The following is a 19573-nucleotide window of genomic DNA, read 5'->3' as shown; positions in this document are numbered from 1 at the left end:
GTCAATGTGGAGAACCTCTCGACAGAGTTTTTCAGTTCTTTCACCCTCAGGTGATCCCCAGGCATTGGCTGATGCTCAATTTTATGTTGTCATGTAATATTTCTATTGTATTTGTTATATTTGTTATTATCTTACACGGAAATAAATTGAATAAATCATATTATAGGAGGTAATCCTATCGTTTGCAATCTTAGCCCCCCCCCCGTCTCTTCCTAGTTTCACAGATTTGATCTTGTATGCCGCATTATTAATAAGTAACGAAATTACAAATATCCGGATGTGTTTTGCGTGGTAGAACGTTATAGCTCTGCATATTTGCTCAAATCTCATTTATGAAATATAAGTTAGTAGATAAAACAAAACACGGTTTAAGATGTCCCTGTTTGTTTTATTTGATAAGTTTGTTTGAGATTATTGGACTGTATTCGACCAAAGTCTGAATACGATGTATGTATAATTCCTGTTATGGATTTTGTGTTGTTAGTTATAGGTTCACCTAGCCATTTACAAGTTTCTTTATTTATTTTTGTGATGAACAGAAACATGGCGATCATCAAGTTACATGTATCATTCGGAGTAGGAATAATTTTGATATGCTGTGTACATCACTCATTACAAGGTATAGTATGATAAACGCTAAATGTGTCTTGTGCGTACTTATATCGTAGGTTAGAATGGAATCATTTTCTTGAAATATAGATAAATTTATCAGTATTGTAGATTTGGCGGGGAATCGGTGTGAACAGCGCTGAAGAATTACCAGACCGCATTCTTGAACTTCATTATTAGAAGTAAATCATTATTTTACATTCAGGTAAAATGAAGCTATTTCCGAATACCATGCAGCATAGTACCGGGCATGGTGGCTCAGTGGTAGAGCGTCCGCCTCATGAGAGGGAGGACGTTGGTTCGATCCTCGGCCGAGTCATACCAAAGACTTATACAAATGAGACCTTCTGCCTTCTTGATTGGAAATAAGATGAATAATAACATATTATGTTATGCAGGGCCCACTGGTAGAGCAGTTTCCGACTGAAGTGACTACCAATGGTAAATAAAACGTTATTATTATTATTTTTATTATTATTATTGCTAATTCGATCATTCTAAATCAGGAAATAAACCCTCAATCTTGATTGACCCTAACCCCATAATTAGTACCTGTATGTTGTCAAATTACATTTTATCAAGGATTCCATGACATTTTACATTTTACTGACTTTTTAGGTCCTGCTAATCCAAGTTCTATTTTCCTTTTTCCTACGAATAGACAAGAAGTCACAAACATTGTTTCCAACTTACAAAATAAAAAAAGTTCCGGCTTTGACGGAATCAGTAACGTTATTTTAAAGGCCATTATTCCTTACATTGTAGATCCATTGGTCCATATCTTTAATTTATCACTGCTGCATGGTGAATTTCCTAATTCCATGAAACTTGCTAAAATCATACCATTATTTAAGAAGGGTGACACACTTGAAGTAGGTAACTATCGGCCAATCTCGTTCTTGTCTTCTTTTTCCAAAATTTTTGAAAAAATAGTGTTCACTCGAATGATAACTTTCTTGAAGAAAAATAATATCTTTTCAAACTTCCAATTTGGTTTTTGGGAGAAACATAGTACTGTTCACGCTTTAATGACTTTTGTAGAAAAGGTTGCCCATTCAATTGACTCTTCTTCTCACACAGTTGGTATATTCCTGGACTTCTCCAAGGCCTTCGATACGATAAATCATGACATTTTACTTTATAAACTCAATCATATCGGTGTCCGTGGAAAGGCCTTGGAGTGGTTCAGGAGTTGCCTCTCTAACAGAAAACAATTTGTTTATTTAAATGAGCAAGAATCTGATTTTAGAAATATTACTTGTGGTGTTCCGCAAGGGAGTCTTTTAGGCCCTTTGTTGTTTATTCTTTATATAAATGATTTTCATAAATCGTCCAATTCACTGTCATTCATTTTATTTGCAAATGATACTAACTTATTTTTTTTCACACAGAGATCCAAATGTTCTTGTTGATGTCGTCAATGCAGAGTTGCGAAATGTTTTAGAATGGATAAGAACCAATAAACTCATTAAATCTTTTGAAGACGAATTACATATTATTTAGTAACTCCTTAGCTTCATTACCGACTCAAATTATGTTTGACAATATCCCACTTAAGCAGGTTTCTCATACAAAATTTTTAGGTGTTTTGGTTGATAGCAAGCTCTCCTGAAAATTACATATCGAAAATATTTGCAAAACAATCTCTCGAAATATTGGTATCATTAACAGACTAAAATCACATCTTCCACAACGATCTTTACTTATTCTTTATTATTCTCTTGTTTTACCCTACCTAAATTATGGACTTTTGCTTTGGGGAAACACTCATCAAACTCTGTTAGAAAAAATTATATTGTTAAAAAAAGTAATTCGTATAATCTGCAATGCTCCATTTCGTGCCCACTCAGATCCACTTTTCCTTGAACATAATATTCTCAAAGTAAACGATCTCTACTTGTTTCATCTTGGTGAATTTATGTATAAATTCAATTCAGGTGCCCTTCCCTTAGTTTTTCATGACATGTTTATAAAGAATCAAACTATTCATAAATATCCCACTAGACAGTCTGAAGAATTTCATTTACCTTTACTAAAAACACTTTCAGCACAAAATACATTCATTTTTGAAGGTCCTAAATTTTGGAATACTTTGCGCATAGATTTGAAAAACTCCCCTTTACTCGCAGTCTTCAAAAGAAAACTTAAGACATTTTTATTGGCTACGTATAAAACCTAGCTCTCCCTGTTGTACTTAGATTGTCCCTTCTTTTATTGTCAATATTATCACTATTATCACTATTATCATGATTATTTTTGTTATTAGTATCATGATTACTATTATTATTGTGATTATCAATATCATCAACATTATTATTATCTCTTTTATTACTGTCATTGTTATTATTGTTGGTATCGAAGAACTCGTCACCACTGCTCAACCAGAAATACACTTTGATCCGTTTCCTTTGCGCGTTTACTTCATACTCGTTATACATCACTTGTGAAACATTTTCTTATTTTAGTCCACATACAGATATGTTCTCCTCATCGTCTCTCCTTGTTATTCTTCGTAAATTACTCATTTCATGCATCATGCTATTGTTTATTTCACATTTTTCTTCCCCTCTTTTGGCCACTATCATTATTTTAATTATGTAATTTAATATTAATGAATAATTTGTTTTGAGGGGTCCACGATTTACAAGCACAGCTTCACAGTGGACCTTTCCATTTCCAGCATGTTATTTTCAGCCACAAATATTTCATGATCCATATTAAGTTTCAAATGTATAATTTAGATGAATATATATATATATATATATATATATATATTGTGTTACATGTTTCTTTATCACATTTCAATTGTTATAACTGTATTTATGATGGATTTTGTCTACTGTTTTGTTGGAAATGAGAAAAAGAAATCAAAACTGAAACTGAAACATAAGAACAATGTATATCTGCATGACGTCAATGTCAATTAATTTTATTTTCCCCCCTCATATGTACATGATTTAGACTGTCCAAAGCCTACCAATGTCGACCCTAACCTTGTGATATCGCCTGATCAATCTACACACCAAACTTATTACCCAATCACCCTCAGTTGCCCATCTGGATACGAACTCACAGGGCCAGACACTTGCTACTGTGGCGAAGATGGTTCCTGGAGTCCTGATCCGAGTAATGCGAGATGCGAAGGTAGGGTGAAATAATATAAACAGCTTAATTGTAGAATGGTTTGATTCAATGAGGACATAATCATGATAATTGAACAGGCCACCGCCCCCCATCCCCCGGAATTCACGCCAGTGAGATGGAGTGTTAGGCAGCAGGCCTATAATTTTGTGGTGGTAGGGTAAGCAGGGGCGGATCCAGCCTTCGCCAATAGGGGGGGGGCCGGAATTTTTTTCAGCCATATTTTCCCCGATCGGCCGCTCGAAGATGAATTTTGTTTGTTCCTTTGAAGGGGTAGTCCTAATAGTCACTTTTCAGCTTTATTCTTATAAATCAACATAAACATATAGTATCATAATCCTTATTTATATAATGCAAGCGCGAAGCGCGAGCTACTTTTTTGTTATTTTATGCATTTTGTCCTCAAATTTGAACATTCTGGGCAATGTTTGTTAGTGAAAAAGATGTGTATGCAACTAAATAATTACTACGAACGCGAAGCGCGAGCAGAAATTTTAATACACGTTTTGAACTGATCGAATAGCAACCTGTTAAGGACTGCTTACAGTTAGCCATGAAGACGTTACATATTTAAACAATCAAATAATGCGAGCGCGAAGCGCGAGCTGAAAATTTTTGACATTTCTACCTAAAGAATGGAAATTCTAAGCACTTTTTTTTACTTAAAAAGGATAGCTATATATTTAAATACTGATGCGAGCGCGTAGCTCGAACGGAAAATTTCGAGATTTAGACCAAAAAACGAGACACACTATTCATGTTTTGTAAATCATGAAAAGGATGAGTAATTGGGGATCTTCCTTACAATAATAATCCGAGCGCAAAGCGCGAGCATAAAATTTTTATACCTACGTTTTGAACTGATCGAGTAGCAACCTGTTGAGGACGGCTCGCAGTTAGCCATGAATACGTTACATATTTCAACAATCAAATAATGCGAGTGCGAAGCGCGAGCTGAAAAATTTTGACATTTCTTTCTAAAAAATGGAAATTCTAAGCACTTTTCGTAACTTAAACAGGATAGCTATATACTTAAACAATAGATGCGAGCGCGTAGCGCGAGCGAAAAATTTCGAGATTTAGACCTAAAAACGAGACACTCTATTCATGTTTTGTAAATCAAGAAAAGGATGAGTAATTGGGGATCTTCCTTACAATAATAATTCGAGCCCAAAGCGTGAGCTGAAAATTTTTGACATTCCTACATAAAGAATGGAAAATTCAATCAATTTTTGTAATCGTGAACAGGATAGCTATATAACTAAACAATTGGAGATTTAGACCTAAAAACGGGACACTCTATTCATGTTTTGTAAGTCATGAAAATGATTAGTAATAGGGGATCTTCCTACATTAATAATGCGAGCACAAAGCACGAGCAGAATGTTTTTGATAGTGTGATCTGGGGGGTGTTTCACGAAAGGACTTGTCGGACGTTTTATCCGACAAGTCCCATTTTATCCGACAGTTACCATAGGAACAGTGCCTCTCTGCCAATCAAAATCATGGAAAGATGTCAGATCTGACAACTTGTCGGATGAAAATATTGATGAAACGCTCCCCAGAAACTGGATAATGATATAAATAGAGAACAAGTTGCGTATCTGAATAAACATGCGCGCACGTGTTTCAGATTTAGACCTATACCGTGTTTACACTTAATCGGCATTTGAATCGGCTCGCGGTTCTGAACCGCGAGCCGATTCAGCATCGGCTTTTTCATAGCGTGTAAACGCGAGCAACTTGAATCGGCTCGCGGTTCAGAACCGGCAATTCGCACCACCAAAGTAGTAGGTTCTGAACCGCGAGCCGATGCAGAATCGGCTTTTTTACTACGTGTAAACAGAAAGCCGATTCTGCACCGGCAATTTGTGCGCATTTCAATTACTTTACCATTGTGACGTAATTGTAAGCGCACTGATCCAGCGTTGTCTTTATTATGACGTATATTGTAGGTATGCGTATCATTTCAGGTTTTTGCATCGGCTCGCGGTTCTGAACCGCGAGCTGTAACAACGTGTAAACGCAATCTAAATGCCGATTCTGCATCGGCATTTGGTTCAGAACCAATTGCCGATTAAGTGTAAACACGGTACTAGGCATTCAAAATCCATCTTTTATCATGAAAATCAATAAAGTGAGCGCGAAGCTTAAAAATATTTGATATTCCGATCTGAGAAAGGGTTAATTTATGGATCGCTCATAATAAAGAGCTAGGGTCCGTTTCATAAAGAGTTACAACTGTGTAACTTTGCCATTATGTCAACTACCATGGCAACAGGGCTCAGCAGCCAATCACAATCAATGTTACCATGGTAGTTGCCATAATGGTGAAGTTACAACAGTTGTAACTCTTTATGAATTGGGCCCCTGATATTTTTCATTATTATTACTTTGAGTTTTGACATATGACCTGGACATTTTAAGGACATTTTGTCATCATATTGAAATGATGACTATCTTCCTATTCCTCTTCCTAAGCGCGAGATGAAACTTGTCGATATTCCATTTTGAACAAAGGGACAATTTAATTATTAAATCAATATCTTATTCATTAATCTAATAAGCATAATGAGAACGCGAAATCTGTTAATAATATGGCCTGAAAACTGGACATTTCAAGCATTTTTGAAATTATGAATAGGATGCATGAGTCAATATATATTTTTAACAATTAATGCCAGCGCAAATCGGAGCCGAAGTTTTTGATAAACTGTCATGACATGGGGATTTCAAGTAATTTGTTAAAGATTTAATATTGAAGTAATTATACATAACTCACCAATCAAAATGCGAGCGTGCAGCGCTATAGCTGATACTTTTTGACAATCAGACCTGAATGGTGATATTTTGAGAACTTTATGGAATACACGAAAATGATAGGTACCTGACAATCAAACAGCGCGAGCAAAATATGTTAATATGACATTTTTACAGAGCACTTTTTAAAAATTAATTTGTAAATCAAACAAAATAATAAAAGTTTGATTGCCGAGCTGAAATATGTTTTGTATAATGACTTCAAAACTTGATATTTTAAGCTCCACATTGAGCAAGATATGTAAGTCACCTAACTCATCTTATTTTTTTCACTCGTCTTATCTTATCTTTCCTCTTCTTTTTTCTCCTCTCCTCACTTTTCTAAAAAAATTTTCTTTCTTTCCCCCTTTTTTTGCTCCGCCAATAGGGGGGGGGGCGGGCCCCTCGGGTCCCCCCTGGATCCGCTTATGGGTAAGGGCGGGGGGGGGGGGTTCCGCGCCGCGGGAGCTCTCTTAAATAAGAACGCCGGTTACCAGAGAGAGCCCCCGCGATGCGGAGTCAGCACATGGACGCCAATATACCGTGTTTTCTTTACACTATGCGAGGCACTGAGCATAGTTAGTCTTGACTATCAGTGCCTTACCAGTGCTGTCTGACATATCGCCTGTTAGTGACAATTGCGTGGTTTCCTTTCCATGACATTAATTTGCTTCGGCGACAATAGATAGCTGTCTCTTTGGAGTACTGAGTATTCAAACATTAAAAAAAACTTTTTTCTCTATTGGTGAATGGAGCCAACGGAGTTGAATAACCAATGTAACAGAGATCAAAGCTTTTGGCCTACGGCGACAATAATTACTCCGATGAAAGATCTGCACGTTTTGCCAAACATTAAACCTAACCTCAAAATTTAAATAAAACCTCATTATTTTCTAAACATTTTTCTGAAACAAAAAAACTCTCATACAATCCTAACTCTATGCCCTCTGAGATATTCATCGATACATGAATGTACTTACTGCTAGTTTCGTCTCCCAAAGTCGGCTGCTTAAAATGTATCATATTTTTAATACACTCAATCATCATGCACTCGCCTTTTATATCATCCTTCAAGGATATGGTACACCCTATCTCATCTGTTTGTATTTCAGTTATTATGAAACTTATATGCAGCTCTTTATACACTCTAAAAACACCGAGTAAAATTTACCCAAAATTGGGTAGAAAGGAAACATGCTTTTTTTGCTGGATTATTTTTCCCATATTGGGCAAAATGCATGTTTTAAGGGTAAATTTCAACGCAAAATTGCGTAAAACTTACAAAATATTTGGAATCGTTTTACCCGACAAATTTACATGTTCCTGTTTGACCCAAAAATTGGGTAAACTTTTTTTTACAATGAAAAAAAGTGTACAATATATTGTATCAGAAAATTGTTACAACTGTTTTGGCTGCGGCCGCTTTTATGCGAGTATAAAACATATTTCAATATCAATAAATAGAAAATGCAGGATTGAATTGAATAGAAAATGAATTATGTCTCTCTCTCTCTCTCTCTCTCTTCTTTTTTGCTCTTTAAAGTTGCAACAGTACCTTGCTCCAAACCGAACGTCACTGATCCAGACATAGTTTTCACACCGGACAAGACATCCTATGATACTGATGAAACTGTCACGGCTTCGTGTTCCAGTGGAACCATACATGGAGATGATGTGGGTGTTTGTCTTGATGATGGAACATGGGAGTTCAGCTCTGAGCCATCCTGCAAGAGTATGTATGATGATGCTTTCATGTTGTCTTTTATGAACGTATATAGTACACTCTTAAAAATGTTGGGCAACATACGGTCCACACAACAATTGGTTAAAACTTTATCCAATTCTGGGTAGTTTTACACCAATAATGTGTGCTTTGGGTGAAAACTACACAGTATTGGTGTAAAACTACCCAGAATTGGATAAAGTTTTAACCAATTGTTGTGTGGACCGTATGTTGCCCAACATTTTTAAGAGTGTAGTAGTTTATTCTTTATTAAAAATCACATCTGACAGCCGACGGCCGGCCTAAAAAGGCCTATGATTGATGCCATCAAAAAGTTACAAAATCACATTCAATTACAACAAAAGTGACTAAGGTATACATACACAAGGTAAACCTAACATTATAAAAAACACATTAATGCATACGTTAAAAAAATTATGCAAGATAAAAGATAAATGTAAATTCAGATAAAGTACCAAGTGCCGTGCCGGGAAGAAGAAGAAGAAAATCCAAGATGTACCAAATGGGGATGTGGACACAATACTGTTGATTGTGTTTTATTTCCAAGCAGAGAAAATGGCTATCGCTATTAAACAGATGCATTTAAAACAAATTGAGGCAATACTTTTTTAAGGGGGAAATAACTCAACGGGAGAAGTATTTGCATCATTCACTTCAAAAAGATGGGAAACTCGTCTACCATGGAACGGACGTCTGAAGGTCGCTCAAAAGCGACGCGATAACCTGAGGAGATGGCACAAACCCTCAAAAGTAACCGTTAGAGTTCTTACAAAAAACAGACTACTCGATCAAATTGATGCTTAAATACCTCAGTCACATTTGCTCTACGGCGGCCGTACGGCGAGTCGAAAACAGCGATTCAACTACCTATATGTAGCTATTACAAAAAAAAAGAATAAAACGGCTGTTTTCGGCTCGCCATTGGGCTCGCCGTACGGCCACCGCAGAGCAAATGTGACAGAGGTTTAAGTTCAGGCTTGAAAGCTTGAATTGGTCGGGGGTTTATAAGGTATACTGTACGTGGTATCGTAATTTGGGTCCAGAACCATAGTAAAGTTTGGCCATTGTGAGAGGAAATTAAGTGATAGTGGGTAGGCCTACTAGATCATAATACCAATTAGGAGTTTCAAGAGATGGAAAACAATCCATCACATTCCCATTAAAGCGACTTTGATGCCGCAAGGATAAAATATGTCAGGCATGTGTTTCATTGGCTTTTTTCTTGCAGATTGTCATGATTGTAGACTAAAGATTCCTACCTAATTACTGGCTAGATACAATAGGAAATATGCTTTGTAATGATAAATACTTTTCGTTGCCTCTGGTCGGATACTCTGATCAGACTCATGGCAATTTTTTTGCGAGGGGAAGCAAAAGAAATGTTGCAATATATTTTGAAATATGATTATAATTTTTTCGACTGGCCGCATGTGGTCGCAACTGTGACACATAACATCACAAAACGATATATTCCCTGAAACTAATCTTAATTCTTTTGTAATGTGGACATTTGTAAAAGGTTGACATAAAATATTGTCAAATTCTAAGGGGGTTTTCACACTTTGAAACCGTTATCATACAACATTTCAACCAATTTCAGGAAATAATGAAACTTTGAGATATAGATCTATTTCGTCATGTGTTCAATAAACACCTTTTGTGATCAAGTAAAATAGGAAATATTCCCAATTATCTATTTCAACACAAATCACTTTTCAGTTTTCCCATGAAACTGGCGGCATTACAGGTCGCCACCAATGGCTACAGTGCGCCATTGTATTCTTATGTACACTGTACTTCTTTAGAAATCGAAAGCTATATGAGTTTGCATTTCGTTGTCACTCTATCTTTTTACAAACATGTTATTGTTAATAAAGAAATAAAATCAGAGACAGAGGATGCAGTTGCAATGATTGTAAGACCCCAAAGCATATGGATGCTAGGCGTGTGAACAAACATAATGAGCAAGCATTGCAAAAGACTGATATTACAACTGTATTAATTACCATTACCAAGGAAAATTCTTTCCTCAAAGTAAGTATTAAACTTCTGTCTCACAAGGGTCAAACTTGATAAATTCAATGCACGTCGATGACGATTCAATTCCCATTATAGCGTATAGGCTAATTTAAAATTCGTCGTCCGTAATGTAGATGCCTAATGGTTTTTCCTTTCTTATCCATAAAAATAATAAATTTACTAAAGTAGGTCCCCGACATGAAATGTGATCATCTTCCAGACGTCGTCATTGCCGCGCAATGTATAATTTTCCCCTTGATTTCTATTTCTATCAAACTTGAAGGTGATTGTCTTTCTCCACCGAACACCAATGACACGACGGGTAGCTACCCTCATGCAGAGACAGTGACATTCTTTTGCCGTGAAGGATTCGAATTAGCAGGCGGAGGGAATTCAAACGAATTAACGTGTGATGATGGGAGCTGGGATCTCGAATTCAATTGCGAATCTGCTGGTAAGTCAATTAAAGTTCAAGTCCACCACCAACAAAAATTAGGTTTAAAAGAAAAGAGGTCAAAATTTAAATCATAATGAGATTGATCCATTCCGACTCCATTCATAATTCCAAACAGGAGATACCAACAAAGCTGTACTCTCGTGAGTGTTATAACTTTTTCTCCCCTACACCCTTTGTTTCAGGTTGCCCTTTGCCATCTGTTCCAACTGATGTAGATATCGAATTAGATCCTAATCATGCTGAAGGCGATTCGTATGAGGTCCACTCAAGTGTAGTCCTCAAGTGCATCGGGGACAGGACCTTGTCTGGCCCAGGTTTTTCCTATTGCAACGAGACTAGCCAATGGGACCCGGATCCTATGACCATTAAGTGCCGTGGTAAGATGTTCCACTATTGTTCTGCTTTATGCCATAATGTTGCTGACAAATTGTTCATAATGATGCATATAAAATTTTAAAAATAAATATCATGCGCAAAACCCGGATCTCTGAAAGATAACATAAAATAGAGGTGATAGATCCATCTACCCCCCTCCCCCCTCTCTCTCTCTCTCGCTTCCCTTTCCCAGCTTCTCTCCGCTGACCTGACAGCTTGTTTGAAAATGATTTCTTCATCAAGTTCTTGCTGTCAATAAAGTCGACCCGTTAGGCAGATAAGACCATGATAAGGGTTGACTTCATTGATGGACAGTGAACCAATGGCCAAAACATATCTGAAAATAAATGTTTTGGAGTAAAACTTCCATAGACATTAGCATTCCCAGTGGTGTTAGTGCCATAAAAGATGGCCATTCTTAATATTTTCAAATATTCATTATTATTCGGTGGAACGTCGCGGCCCAGTGGATTAGTCTATTTTGAAACAGAGGGTCGTGGGTTCGAATTCCAGCCATGTCGTGATTTCCTTCGGCAAGAAATTCATCCACATTGTGCTGCACTCAACCCAGGTGAGACCTACATGGCAGGAATGCGTCCGCGCTGTAAATAAAGGCTGCGGGGCTAAAGCCAGTGAAATAATATCCAACGCCTTTATTGGAGCGCATAGGGACGTAATGTTATAATGAGATGCTCTCAGGCTCGATGTACGGCGAACCTCACTTAAAGATGGTATTCAGAATATATCTACAGGGACCGCGGAAGCGGGGGGGGGGGGCTGAGGGGGCTTCAGCCCCCCCCCCCCCCCCACTTTTTTCCAAAACCGTGTACAAAAACGTGAAAACGACCATTATGATTGTGATTTTATGCATGGTCAGCCCCCCCCCCCCCCCCACTTTGAAAACCGTTCCGCGGCCCCTGATTCAGGTATTATTCATCGTACCATTAAGGTAGGAATACCATATAGACCTATCACTGATCCGTCCGAAGAATTACACTTTCGGCAAGGTTAAATTCATCCCTTCTAATTGTATTTCAGATCAGTGTTTGACGCCGTCATTCGATGACTCTCGGATCATTCATACCTCGCATCTCACGGGGAACTCCGGCCAGTCCTTCTATGATCACACCGATACTATCAAATTATCCTGCGAAGATGGCATCTTTGTTGATGGTCCTTGGAAGTCCGCTTGTAAAGATGGGGTGTGGTCACCTCCGATCGGCGGCTACCGTCCGGTTTGCAAAAGTAAGGCCTTAATAACGATATCGGACGGGAAGATTCCCCGAAACGCTAAATGCTCCAATAGGATTCAATGAACCAAACCGATCAACCAAATCAATTCACCTCTACGCGTGCGTTATTATACTCCTCTCTGTCTTCTGTATTCGACTAAATTCTTTTGTATAGTATTTAAGGCACATTGTGAAAGTCTCAGGGCCATGGGAACGATTTGTCTTTTACTAGGGTTGCTGATATGAATTTGAAAAGCAGGGCCATGGAAAGTCCCCGTCCTAAAACGCAAAGTCCCTGGCATGACTTTACATCGCACGCTCATCGTAAATGTCGTATAACAAAATTTAAATACGTCCGAAGCCAAGTAAAGTTCAACACTGTATAATATTCAAAACTGTGTAACGTAAATTATGGCTTCAAAATAATTATGATGATGACGGATGACTGATAATGACGATGATGATGAAAATAATGACGGATGACTGATGATGACGATGATGATGAAAGTAAAGACGGATGAATGATGACGACGAAGATGAAGGTGATGATGATGATGATGGTGGTGGTGGTGATGGTGGTGGTAATGATGATAATGATGTCGACGACGATAATGAAAATGGTGGCTATGATGGTGAGAGCGCTTTAAATTATGTCATTATTATTAGTCATTTCGATTGGGAAATTAGATAATGGCGCTTTATGCTCATCAAAATTACCTGATTTAAAAAAAAAACAAATTAAAAAAAATAATAATAAATGTTGGTGTCACATGGTACGCATAATACAGAATAAGGATAACAAACACATGCCATTTACGATCTCCACAAATCAATCATTTAATCATAAGTAAATTCCAAGTATCCAAATTCACCACTTACACATCGGTGATACGGTCCTTCCGTATACATAACTACTTGTCAGATATTATGTGCGCACATTTACAAATTCTCATAAATCAACGATACCAGTATCAGTATGGAATTCAGGGTTTAAACAAGCCCCTCAGATTAAGTTGAACACATGAGGAGTTACTACTCCATGCGGAGAGTCAATAAACTCTCAAACTATTCTGTACAATCAGACTAAACTCAAGCTGTAACGCTTTCACTGGCTCTGTAATACATCTTGGCCAATACAATAACGTTTGGGCAATTCACTTGTTGACAGAATTTATCAATGGTTTCGTGATCACTCTCAAAAGTGTGAAGTAGTTCACTTCTCATTAGAGTCATTGTTCATCAGTTTAATTTGAATTGATACAGCTCACCGTGATGTGATTAATGTTCACTTAGTATCCACTCTACGACGCCATGCACGTTGGTTCGAATGCCCAGTTGCTTGACCAATCTTCATTGACACTTGGAAGGAGGATACAACGATGTTTTCAAAATCCCAAGCTCTGGGTAATGTGCCATCGATGGAAGTGTACGGGACAAACTTGGAAATTATAAGTGTAAAGAAGACCTTTCAACGAAAAGTGCCATATTCTGGCTTTCAAATAAATATCACCAGAAAATAATCCAGCTATCTCTTGGCTAGAACTGGTAATGCGCACCTCTGCACACCAAGACAGATTCATAGGGTGTGTCTTCTCACCACTTTCCTAATACAGCAGCAACAGCTATCTATCTACACACATAGGCTAATACAAAAGAGTCATGCAAAACATGTTTAAGGTTCATTAACAATGGTTAATGCCATACAACTTTCCTTTTCATTGCTAGGCAAGAAGCATTACACACAATACAACTAGCACTCTATTGAACACCAGGCATCTGGATTGATCACTCAACCATCAATGGCACATTCTCCCCTCCTCTCTTTCTCTCTATCATTCTTTCTATCTCTATTTATTTCTCTCTGTCATAAACTTTTATGCTTCAAACTGCACACCTGATTTTAGGGTGTTTTATACGGATATATATAAAAAATTAAATTAATAATGACGAATTACTTTTCTTGCATTTTCCAAACGTGACAGTTGGTATGATCAAAATGATGATTTCATGTCCAGCTATATGCTGACAGACGCAAGATTTTTAACCAATCTTGTTTGAAATCTCTGAATCTGGAAAAAAACAATGATGTGAAACGAATCATCATTAAACTGATTCATTCAACCAACAATAAATCGATTTTTAACTAAGCAGTGATGTGCTTGTATGGAATGAAATGAATCGTCATGTTGAGTATTTCGCCCCTTCTCTGTCAGACCGAACTATTGGTAGGTTTTTCAGGTTCTCGTATAACATCTTTCTATTAATTATTAAATTCTTATCATTATTGTTATTATTATTATCATTATTATTATATTATTAATTATTATTGTTGTTATTATTATTATTATCATCATTATTATTGTTATCATTATTTCAATAGAGAACTGCACCGTACCAGAGAACATGTCGAACGAAGGGGCGGTGTTTCAACATTCTAAACGTCACACATTCGCGTGTAACGATACCCCTGGTATGGTACGTATGGGAGGACCATTGTCAGTCTGCTCGGATGAGGTCTGGACGCCAAGAATACGCTGTGCATGTAAGTAAACTTGTGAATGTGGTATATTATGGGCGGGGAAAATGATAGGGGCATATCCTCACCCTCCCCACCCCTTCTATTCCTATAAACCGACATTGTACTTGTGCCACCGCTTTTCGGAAAAAAAAATTCAGATAGAAAAATTGTAACATGTATTCATAACTGCAACTCTGAAGAATTACCAATCAGGCAAGGGGTTCCTCAAGGATCGATACTAGGTCCGCTGATTTTTATAAGTTTTATTAATGACTTACCTACTATTTTCAAGTCATGCAACATCCATCTATATGCAGATGACACTGTGATTTACTTTTCTCATAAAGATCCCCACATAGTTCAATCAACGTTAAATAGAGAGTTGCTCATTCTTGATAGATGGATGGACACGAATAGACTTAAAATCAATTATGACAAAACAATGTGCATGCTTTTTGGAAATAGACATATGCTAAAAAACACAATGGACTAGATTTAAGAATTGATGGTCATACCATCAAACAAGTATCTTCGCTGAAATACTTGGGTATGTATATTGATTCAGAACTGAAATGGGATGTTCATGTTAACCACTTAAGTGAAAAGGTGGGTCGTATGATTTCGTTCCTTCGTAGATTAAGTAAATTTATCAATAGGAATAATTTGAAAATTATCTATCAGAGTGTTATTCTGCCCAACTTGGATTATGCTGATGTAATATGGCAATCTTCCTATGACAAATATACTGATCAGCTACAAAAGTTGCAAAATAGAGCTGGTAGAATTATCCTTAATATTAATAATCGGTCACATGTTTCTACTGACTCAATTCATGAAATAATGGAATGGCAAACCCTAAAGTCTATATAGGCAAAACTTTCATATTCAAACAATGATGTTTAAGATCCTCAATGATTTGGCTCCCAAATATCTAACAACATACATATTTTAAACCTCAAGACCTTACCATCTTCGAAAAAATAATTTGTGCCTCCCCAAACACAGAACTAATTATTGCAAACGCACATTTTTCTATAGGGGGACTAAGTTGTTTAACAGTATCCCAGATAATATTCGTAATGGTATGACCTTAAATTCTTTTAGATCAGCATTGTCACATTTGAGACATTGGTTTTTTTGGGGGGGGAGATGGAGATAGTCGGGTAGGAGTAAGCAAACTGAAAGTGATTTTTTTTTCTCCTTTCCTTCTTTCTTTCTTTTGTTCTACCTTATCTTTTCTTTCTTCCTTCCGTTCCCTCTTTTGTCTTTTCTTTTCTGTTCTCATTTTCCTCTCCCAATGACTCTCTCTTTCTCTCTCTCCCTCTCTCTTTTATTTGGTCCCCATGGAAGACCAGCCGCACATATAATTGGTGCAGCTGAATATGGGTTATCCAACCGTCTTTTTTCTAAAGTTTGATCTCTTAACTTTCTTAACATGTTTCAATTATATATTTTTTTCTTTTTAATCAATGTTTAGATTTTATTTCATTATGTATGTATATGTTACTCCTTGTATCTCTTTACATGTATCTATATTGTTATGTAATTTTTTTATGACGGAAATAAAACAAACAAACAAACAATTTCTTTTCTTGCCAGATTTTACGATAAGTTGCAACTGAAACTGAAACTTTATTCTGTCGACCCCTTTCGGAGTACGAGAATATACACAGTTATACATACATCATGCATAGTATGCATACGTACATTCATACATACATAACAAAACATGAATAAATATAAAAAGCTATAACAAGATGGCAAAAAAAGGTGAAGAAAGCCTTGAACGCAAAAGATAATACTGTTGAACACATGAATAACAAAACGAGATAGAAAAAGGATATAATAACATATTAATATACAGATATATACAGTTTATATATACAGTTTTGATAGTGTCAACTCTTTTTTTTGGGGGGGGGGTATTAAATGAAGATATCGTCTTCTGTTTGTAACCCCTCATTGTGGAATCCTGGACCCGCCCCTGAATTTATTTGTTTATTGTTATTCAATGAACATAGGTATACAAAATACATTAAAACTTGATTAAAAAGTGTTAAAATTCACCATGTCGGCTCTTGAAGTATAGAAATTCCAAACTGAAGTATAGGAATGATGCTGAATGTGGGAATTAATATAAAAATTATCAAAGTATAATGCATTCTAATAAATCTCAGGCAAATGCGAATGCATGTTTTGTATGTGGAAATATATACCAGAGAACATGTCGATCGAAGGTCATACATTCATATGTGACGATACCCTTGGTATCTTAAACAACAAATTTTAAATTTTAATATTTAATTGGCAATAATTTAAGCGTGGTTGTTTAAGATTTTACACACTTGATTAAACTGTTTAAACAACTACTGTTCTCATAGTAAACAGCGTTGTATGAATTATTTTTAACAGTGAAGCCACTTCGCCAGTACTCTGCAATGCTGAAACCAAAAACGAATTTTCTAACAACTTGATTTTCTTTTTTTTTTGTTTACAGTGAAAACAGATCTGAGAAGTGAGCTCTAACTTCAGATGGCATTTAGGAGGGCGTGACTGTTACCAATTGTCTGTATCTTCGTCTTCTAATTCAGCCTGCTTTTTTTTTCTTTCATATTAGTCACTTTTCTTTATTCTATCATTGTATCTTTCATTTTTTATAATACTTTTAATTTACTTATTCACCATTATCTTTCACCTCTATTCTTTTAGCTCATTTTTTATGTTTATTATATTATATTTTTTAAAGACGTGTTTAGTTAAATGTAGCTCTTGTTCATGTCTTTCATTTTTCTTAATGCATCAATCTTTAAAATTATTTTTTCCGTTATTTCCTTTAGCGATTCAAATCCTCCACCTTCTTGTTCTTGTTCTCATTCTCCATTTCTTCTTTTCTTCTTCTGCTTCTTTTTCCTTTACTTCTTCTTCTTGCTCCCAAGTACACAAGTAAATGTACAATAATTTGCGTTACACTTTTGTTAAGTGCTTGCTTTTTGTTATGTTTTGCTTTGTTTGTAAAATACAATAAAGCGTATGTCAAATGGAATATAGGCTTCATGTGCTTAGTATTTGCTTCACAATTGTGTTAGTATGATTAAAAAAGGCCTAGCCTAAAAGAGTTATATTGAAAAAATATTGATGGATTACTTTAAGATACATTTATTTAGAAAGCAATTAATCAGTAATTATAATTTAATTTTATACTTTTATATGGCCGTGGTGGTAAGCAGTTCTGTAACTGAAAATGCTACCATGTGTAAATAAAACTACAAATAAATGAATAGATAAATAAATAGGTGAAAATAACTAAATAACAAGGGATCCAGTCCCTCCTTTCATAAGCTTTGTTTTGGCCTGTTTTCGTCTTATTTTCTTACAATAATATTATTGTTTTTACTAAATTATTTTGCCTATTAAGTTGAGATTTGTATTATTTTTATTCCATGATCTTCATAATTTATAGCAGATATTTGGACGATGGAGTATTCGTTATTAATAGATTGAGTTTTCATTTGTCAAGTTCAGACAGTGTGGCTGCATAATGGTTAGTATCGGTCATGTTCGCTCATTTGGTTTACGTAGCAGACGATGCTAGCCTGCTAGTATATAGTATATTTACGCAGACCCTATTGCAAATCAAAATCAAATGCGGACTCGATATTTGCTTCCTCAAACTGTAGCTATATCATAAATATCAGAAGGCAAAGCTTTATAGTACAAGAACATTGTTACTTTCAATATTAAATGCGTTAATTAAGTTTGTTTGGACTGTATTAATTGTTTCAAATAAAAAGGGTCTAGGAACGGAAACTATCATACGTTAGTCACGTGACGTTGTCCACAGAAATAATATGTTCTGCCTGCTCGATCTCAAAGTTTGGGAGAAAAATAAGATGTAACCATTATACCAGTCATAAAGTATTATACATCAAACTGTAGGTAATCTATTTAGCAATCTCGACCTTTTTTACCCTTAGGGATATTCCAGTGGGAAAACAATGGTGCCAGTGTCTCGAAAATATGGATGATTTCAGACCGTTTGCCATAGCAAGAGTTGTGAACATGGACACTTTCAAATGAACAGCGAGACGTAAATAGTGAATTAATCAAATTAATGGAGTTTGATAAAATGTTCACACTATTATCAATCTGGTGTGAGATTATTAATAGTTATAAAGATATACCCGGATGTCTGCAATATTACGTTCATGAAAACCACTGTTCCGGGCTGTGTTTAAGCTGTGTGTATGGACTTTCGGACACTCAAACGCACGCGACTAACCATTATGTGAACATCAATTTAGTTCAATTCAAACATGTGAATTAACTTGTATTGTTTATTGTTATTTTTTAGATTTAAAACGTAATTTCATATGAAGCTCTACAATGAAATCCACCCTCTCAAGTCTTGTTCATGTGTGTATAGAAATTATCGAATTAAAAAGCCTTTGATTGAAATACTCGTTTACTATTCCTTTTGTATAAATCATGATGATTTTCCACCAATCAAGTTGTGACCTAATTATGCCATCCATTTCTATCTGATACTCTGTAATAACAAATACCATTCATTTTTTGGGAGAGAGATAGAGAGAAAGTGAAAGAAAGAGGGAGAGATAAACAGAGAAGGAGATAGAGAGAGAGAGAGAAAGAGGGGGTGGAAACGTAAAGTGATTTCATAA

General features: G+C 36.1%; 1 protein-coding gene across 2 annotated transcripts; it reads left to right on the top strand.

The window, feature by feature from the left end:
- Window positions 1-265: 265 nt before the first annotated feature.
- LOC129276049 (sushi, von Willebrand factor type A, EGF and pentraxin domain-containing protein 1-like) lies at window positions 266-19349 on the top strand. 2 transcript variants are annotated; one of them, XM_064109490.1, is made up of 9 exons: window positions 506-619; window positions 3571-3753; window positions 8093-8281; window positions 10596-10766; window positions 10952-11146; window positions 12183-12389; window positions 14757-14918; window positions 17392-18439; window positions 19196-19349. In XM_064109490.1, the coding sequence occupies exons 1-8, from the start codon at window positions 532-534 to the stop codon at window positions 17418-17420; spliced, it is 1224 nt and encodes a 407-aa protein (XP_063965560.1). In that variant the 5' UTR covers window positions 506-531; the 3' UTR covers window positions 17421-18439; window positions 19196-19349. The 2 variants fall into 2 exon arrangements, with proteins under 2 accessions (XP_063965561.1, XP_063965560.1); XM_064109491.1 differs by having other exon boundaries at window positions 266-619; window positions 17392-19349.
- The last annotated feature ends 224 nt before the right edge of the window (window positions 19350-19573 follow it).

This window comes from Lytechinus pictus, chromosome 14 (genome assembly GCF_037042905.1).
Source record: "Lytechinus pictus isolate F3 Inbred chromosome 14, Lp3.0, whole genome shotgun sequence".
NCBI lineage: Eukaryota > Metazoa > Echinodermata > Echinoidea > Temnopleuroida > Toxopneustidae > Lytechinus > Lytechinus pictus.
Note: the sequence above shows the minus strand (reverse complement) of the source record. Positions and strands in the feature narration are given on the sequence as shown.

Excerpts from the sequence above, each read along its gene's own strand:
- LOC129276049 (XM_064109491.1), top strand. The coding sequence starts at position 466 with ATGGATTTTGTGTTGTTAGTTATAGGTTCACCTAGCCATTTACAAGTT. Across the intron at positions 10,767-10,951 it reads ATTCAATTGCGAATCTGCTG|GTTGCCCTTTGCCATCTGTT; the intron begins GTAAGTCAATTA and ends CCTTTGTTTCAG. Across the intron at positions 14,919-17,391 it reads GCCAAGAATACGCTGTGCAT|TGAAAACAGATCTGAGAAGT; the intron begins GTAAGTAAACTT and ends TTTTGTTTACAG.